The 7410-nt window shown below is 36.3% G+C and overlaps 1 protein-coding gene and 1 long non-coding RNA gene across 2 annotated transcripts; both read left to right on the forward strand.

The window, feature by feature from the left end:
- Positions 5767-6175, forward strand: LOC109844253. Its single transcript, XR_002247939.1, has 3 exons — positions 5767-5806; positions 5883-5999; positions 6118-6175. It is a non-coding gene; the product is annotated as an uncharacterized LOC109844253 (long non-coding RNA).
- LOC109844243 lies at positions 6215-7044 on the forward strand. Its single transcript, XM_020413211.1, has 3 exons — positions 6215-6254; positions 6365-6719; positions 6808-7044. The coding sequence occupies exons 1-3, from the start codon at positions 6241-6243 to the stop codon at positions 6880-6882; spliced, it is 444 nt and encodes a 147-aa protein (XP_020268800.1). The 5' UTR covers positions 6215-6240; the 3' UTR covers positions 6883-7044.

A 7410-nucleotide genomic window follows, 5' to 3' on the forward strand; every position in this document is an offset into this window, starting at 1 on the left:
CTTCAATCGGCAGCCCCCCCTCCCGACCTCCACCCTCCCGAGCCTCCCCGGCGTGTCCGTTGTTGAATCAGTTTAAAAGGTATGATTTTCCTACTGAGCTTTAGAAATTTCAATTTTATTATTAGTTATTGTTGAATTTGGTTTAAAACCCTAATTATGATAAAAAATAAACCTTCAATCGGCAGCCCCCCCTCCCGACCTCCACCCTCCCGAGCCTCCCCGGCGTGTCCGTTGTTGAATCAGTTTAAAAGGTATGATTTTCCTACTGAGCTTTAGAAATTTCAATTTTATTATTAGTTATTGTTGAATTTGGTTTAAAACCCTAATTATGATAAAAAATAAACGAGTTAAATTCTGAAAACCATAACTCAACTACATGTTAATTCATTTGGTTGAATCAGTTTAAAAGGTATGAGTTTTCTACCGAGCTTTAGAAATTTTAATTTTATTGTTATTTATTGTTGAATTTGGTTTAAAACCCTAATTATGATAAAAAATAATCGAGTTAAATTCTGAAAACCATAACTCAACTACATGTTAATTCATTTGAACAACACTAGTAATCATTATTGAGTTTTAAACACTTACAAGTTTATACTCATTTAAGTTTCATTCGTGCTATAAGTATGTGTGATTATTTAAGTTTGTGATGTGAAAATATGTGAAATAATTTTTTGTAAAAAATAGAGTGATATATAACACATTATAAATTTTTATAATGTGTTATAATCCAATTTAGGTGAATAAAAAAATAACGTTATCCCTAGACTTCCGTCCAATAATTACATCCAATTATTTGGACTTATAATATATGATATACGACTCAGATTTGGGTAGGAGACGAAGTTTTCTCCTAAAAATGAGCGTTTATTTTATATTATAGGAATAAAAAATTGGTACTGAAATTCGTAATTATTGGATCTGTCCTTCTCGGACGGGTTAGGAATATAGTAGTGCATACATCCAACTTTGTATACTTTGTATATTTTCATTCTTGAAAGTTTTGGCAGCACCTATTCGTTGTTCTCCGTGTACAATAAGCGTATGTTGTTCTGTGTTTCGGGTTATTACTGATACGCATAATAACATCCGCACAGTGTACAGGGAGAACAGCGGGTAGGTGCTGCCGAAATTTTCAAGAAATGAAAATATACAAAGTATATGAAGTTGGATGTAAGCGCTACTATATTCTTAATGGATAGAAGCCTTCCTATGACATCCGCAAGATTAGTGTAATTAGTTTTTACATATGTTTTATATATATTTTATGTAGATAAATATTCATATTGTTAAATGATATATGAACGTATGTTTGATGTGCGTTGAATGTATAAGAGTAATGGATGTATTAGTAGTTGTGAGACTAATCGTATTTAATATTTATATATAATTTACAGATGAGGATAATTCCTGACAAGTCATGGATAGATATCCCTAGGCATCGTAGATTTCACGACACACGATACAAGGAGGGATGTGAAGCCTTCATGAGTTATGCGGAAATGAATCCGAGAAATTTAAGAAGTGGTACTATGTACTGTCCTTGTTGTAAGTGTAGGAATTTGAAGCTGCTGAATAGAAATGATATACGGATTCACCTAATAAAATCAGGTTTTGATGAGAAATATAAATACTGGAACTGGCATGGGGAGGGTATCACTGAAGATGATGATCCAAATATGCATGTTGGTACGTCCAGTGGCCAACGAATAGATGACACAGAAACATTGTTGAATGATATTTTTTCCTCGACCTACAGAATATGATGTTGATGATAATGTCGAGGATGATATTGGAGACAAAAGTGAAGATGATAACGAAGTTGAAGCCGAAGAGGTAGGAGGTGTCGCGAGTGTCAAAAATATTGATGATATGCATTCCTCCGCAGAAATAATGATATGCATTCCTCCGTAGAAATAAAGCGAATAATGGAGTTACTAGAAGATAGTGAAAAGGACTTATATGAGGGATGTACCGAGTACTCCAGATTTTCATTTATGCTGAAACTCCTTCATATTAAGACACTTAGCGGTATGTCAGATAATTATTTTGAAATGCTTCTTGATTTGCTTCGAACTGTAATCCCTGGAGGAGAGAATAGCATACCCCAAATAACTTATCAAGCTGAGAAGATTATCTCTGCTCTGGGTCTTGATTATAATAAGATTGATGCATGTCCGAATGATTGTATTTTGTACCACAAAGCCAATAAAGACCTTCTCAGCATGCTCCGGGAAATGATATTGATGTCTACTTAGAGCCTCTAATTGATGAGCTAAAACAATTATGGTCTGAGGGTATTTTAGCATATGATGCCCATTTAAAAGAGTCGTTTAGATTACGTGCTATTCTACTATGGACGATTAATGATTTTCCAGCTTATGCTAATCTGTCAGCCATTGAAGCGTAAGCGAAAGGTCCGTAAAATGCAAGTTGAGGACGAAGCCCAAACATTACCTAGAGGATGGACTAAATTTAGTATCTTCTTTCAGCTACCTTACTGGCAGAATCTAAAAATCCGACACAACTTAGATGTTATGCATATTGAGAAAAATATATGTGATAACATAGTATCAACTCTCCTACAAGATGCAAACAAGTCGAAGGATGATCTACGGGCGCGCCAAGATCTGACTGCTTTGAATATCCGAAATGATTTGCAAGCTCAAGACGTTGGCCTTAAAAAATTAAAGTTGCCTCCGTCTCGTGTTACAATGTCAAATGAGCAGATGCAACGAGTTTGTGAAATTCTCAAATCGGTAAAGTCGCCGGATGGTTACTCTGCTAACATTTCAAATAATGTCCAGGTGCAAGAGAGAAAACTCTTAGGTCTGAAGACACATGATTATCACGTTCTTCTCCATCAATTGCTCCCTGTTGCAATCCGTAACAATATGGATAAAGAAGCGTCGAAGATTATTATTGAGTATTGTGGATTTTTCAGAAAATTATGCTCTAAAGTCATAGATGTAGATGACTTTAAGAAACTTGAAGCCGATGTCCGAGTTACTCTATGCAATATGGAAGTAATATTCCCTCCTTCATTTTTTACAATTATGGTCCATCTTACCCAGCATCTTGCAAGAGAGGCTAGAATCGCCGGTCCTGTTACTTATCGTTGGATGTATCCGATTGAAAGGTAATTTACGATTTTTCTTATATTTATTAATTGTATACGCGTTTTTCAAATTACCGTGCTAATAATTAACTTTTATGATTATAAGATACTTGGGCTGCATGAAAAACAATGTTCGCAATCGAGCTCGTCCCGAGGGATCGATAGCTAAAGGATACGTGGCTAACGAATGCTTTGTGTTTGCATCACGTTACATGCGTAAGAAGAAAACCACATCTCAAGCACCTCAAAAGGAGAGGAAGCGTGAAAAATACCCGAGATCTCTCTTAGATCAAATTCATGCATATGTGTTGGAAAACCTTGATATGTTCGAAGACTATCGAAGGTAACAAATAAAATCTGTAATATAGATGAGAAATATTCATTTTACATATAGTTTATCAATACAAACTTATATATTGTTTATATAGGCGACATCTGGAGAAGCTTAAGAATGAAACAACTGGTAGGAATGCAGCGCACAATATTCAGAAAAGACATAAGAAAGAATTTTCTGATTGGTTAAGATTTGATGTAAGTGTTTTACAATTAATTATTGAACATTCATAATATAACATCGCCTAAATATACTCAAATTGTTTGTCTTAGGTTGAAAAATCACTTCTTGATGATACTACATTACCAGATAAAATTATTATCCATGCACAACGTCCTTATCACGAAGTGAGACGTTATAATGAGCATTAGGTGAATGGATATAAATTTCGAACGTTAGAGACCGATGATAGGAGGGTAACTCAGAATAGTGGGGTCATGGGCTTGTTTGCCCAAGAATGTTTTTGAAGTATAAGAGATCAGAATCTAATTCTAGCTGACATATTATATTATGGCCAATTAGAAGATATCGTTGAGGTAATTTACGGGTTTGGTTAACCAAAACAATGTACTTACACGATGTTCAAGGTTCGGTGGTGTCCTGCAAAAAAGCAAAAGGATCATTATGGATTTACACTAGTCAATCTTCACCGAGAAGTATATACGGATGAGAAATTCATTTTCGCAGAACAAGTTGATCAGTGCTTCTATGTGAAAGATCCGAATGTCATGTATGATTGGGTGGTTTTGTACAAGGAGCCAAGATCTGTTGTTCTTCCAAATAACAATGAAAAAAATATTAAAGAAAGTGAAGATAATTATAGTGAACCAATCGGTGCATCTGATGATGTTTGGCAAGAATTCTCTTACGTACAGAATGTGACGCTGGATGTAGGTATGAACCTGATATGTTACACCACATTATTACTTTTTATCTTATCATAATAAAAACAATAATGCATTTCATAACAACATATCTCATGAGCATGTATACAATTTTTTCTTTTGTCTTTATTATATTTGCAGATAAGGAGGAGGATGAGGAGGCTCTTTGACCTGGAGGGTGATCGCTCACGGAGTATCACCCCAGGTAGTGGTGCTGATGATCCACTACCATCTCCGGATGCAGGTATAAAAATTAATTAATACTTTAACATGTTTTATAAATTTTTAGTTATCTAGCTCATAGTGTTCATTTGTTGTAGATGCTGGATATTCATCACCCGGCCCCTCTGATGCAGCACCAGAACCATCCCCCGACGCAGGTATTAAATATTTAATAATTGATAATGTTCAATTAAAATTTAATATTAATGATTCTTCTTTCTTATGTAGGTGCTACTTGGACCCCGACATATCCATCATATACATTCCATACTGACTTGCGGCCAAAGACCCAGGACTTTCTCAGTTTACCTTTACCTCCGGACTCTCATAAGTCCAAGGCTGATTCAAGGAAGTACCACCCACGTGCTGCGAGAAGGTATCAGGAAATGCTTCCTATGTTGGAGACTAGGAAAGCTGTTGCACTCGCAGCAAAAGAAAGAGAGATAGCGAATGGTAAATTATATAAATACTTTTAATTTTGACATTTGTATATTATATGATATATTATCATGTTGTCATTATTGTAGGTGCTAAGAAGGATCGCATAGAGGGACGACGTGGCGGAGGTAAGCCTGATTCTAAACAACCGCCAAGAGGAATGAGGGGCATTATTAGGTGGAATAGTTCTAATTTGCCCGTTGGTCCTTGGTCAACCCGATTGAATGCATATATTGGGGTTCTCGTGCGTAGAGCGACCATTATCAACCCTTATTTTCATTTTCGAGAATTACCATGGACCGCATACGAGGCGATATGGACTGCGCTTATGGTAAGTGCATATTGTTTTAGATTTTCATTTATTAATAATTAGTAATTGATATTAAATTATCCTTACTAAATGTGTATGTAAATCTACAGGACTGCTTCTGCCTTGAGGACTTTGAGGGGGCTTGGAATTATGTGTTTAATGTCAAGGTTGAAGCAGTCCTCAAACAATGGAGGCATGAGATCAAACATGAAACCTATGACAGGTATGAGGAGGACTGGCAGAGGTTTTTAAACCTCGATGACCGAGTTGACGAGATTCATTTCACGGCTCTCCTCATGTATTGGGACAGCGATGCCGCCAAGGTTAGTTTCATGAAATTTAGTTTATAATTTTAAGATATTATTTCATTTTATATTTACAGAATTTTTTTAAAGAATAAATCCACGAAGGGGTCAGAAAATAGAAGAAAGAAGCTGCATGACCATCACTTGGGCTCACACTCCTACGCCAATCTGGAGGATGTTTATTGTCAAGATACGGTATATGTCATTTAAAGATTTAAAAGATCTTAATGTTTAGTATGATTATGAAATCTCATAATTTATAATATGACAGGGGAAATCATTAATGCCGATACACTTGAGGGCCAGAGCGGCATATGGTACTTTTCGTGAACAATATAGGGGTGATGAGAGGAATCGGGATAAGATCACGGCAAATCTCGAGTTAGTGGTGAGACTTATACATATCTTGAGTAGTATTATTAATTCTATTTTGTTAACACTACGAGGAAACGAGAACACAAATAATATGGTCATTATCTTGAATTAACTATAAATTTGTGCTTTAGGAGGGATTTGAGACCGCATCCAAGGAGGCTGCATCTGTCTACATTTCGCAGGAGGAGGAACAAACCGAGCCAGACCCTCACATGCTTTCTGCAGAGGAGAACATCAATCTCACACAGAACCTGATGGGTCATAATAGGTAAGGATGGTGAAAAATCGAATCAATTTGAATACTACATACTATTTATATTTGTTTACCATTATTGAATTTGAGAGCAAAGTTTAATATTTATTTCTCCCTAATAATAGGAGAGGAAGATATCCTCTGCATGGTGTCGGAGCTTCACCCGGTATAAGCATTAGATCGTCCACAACATCCTCCACACCATCTACATCGCATAGAGCAGCCACAAGCAGTTTCCAGGCTATGCCATTTGTCGCACGTATCTCTGCGTATCTGATTGACAAAATTGACCCGGAGCTGCATATTCAGGTGACTAATGAGATGACTAGAGTTGCGCTGACGGCGAACTCGATGGACGATCTCATGGGGTATGTTATACAATATTTAGGCGGTGCTATTCCTTATAGCACGTATGGTGGTGTCATACGGATCATTAGCTCGATTGGCGATAATTCCGGCGCTAGACAGAGTAGTGCTCAGGTACCTTATTTTTTCTTATATTTATAAATTCATTTTTATCTAATATGTTATCAAACACCACATAATGATTATTCAATTAAACATTCAGAGTGGAGATATTGGAGGGAGCAGCACCCGTTCTCGTAATCGGGATAGAGATACCCCCGCCGACGACGATGGATGAGGTTTTTAATTTTTAATGCAATAAACAGTTTTATTTGTTATAACACTACATTTATTCATGTCGTGTATCATATCTTAGTCATGTGCATTGTTAGTATATATGTTGTTGGATGTGTTTTAGACGGAACTGATTGATGTATATTTTGAAGTGGATGGTTGGATTTGTACAATGTGTTGGATTTGGTTATATAGATGTTTTTGAATGGAATTGTTATGAATTTTGATTATGATTGGATGGTTGAATGTGACGTGTACAGTATTTTCTGGATGTATTCAAATATTAATGTAATTGTACAGGGAAATACAAATTGTAATTAACTTTTTTTTCACTGAAAAAAGGCAATCTAGACGGAATTCCGTCTATATTGAGTCAACCTAGACGGAATTTCCGTCTAGGTTGTAAAAAACCAACCTAGACGGATTTCCGTCTGGGTTGTCAACCCAGACGGATTTCCGTCTGGGTTGTCAACCCAGACGGAATTCTTAATTCCGTCTAGGTTGACTTCCGTCTAGATTGATCAACCTAGAC

This window comes from Asparagus officinalis, chromosome 6 (assembly GCF_001876935.1).
Source record: "Asparagus officinalis chromosome 6, Aspof.V1, whole genome shotgun sequence".
NCBI classification, from domain to species: Eukaryota; Viridiplantae; Streptophyta; class Magnoliopsida; order Asparagales; family Asparagaceae; genus Asparagus; species Asparagus officinalis.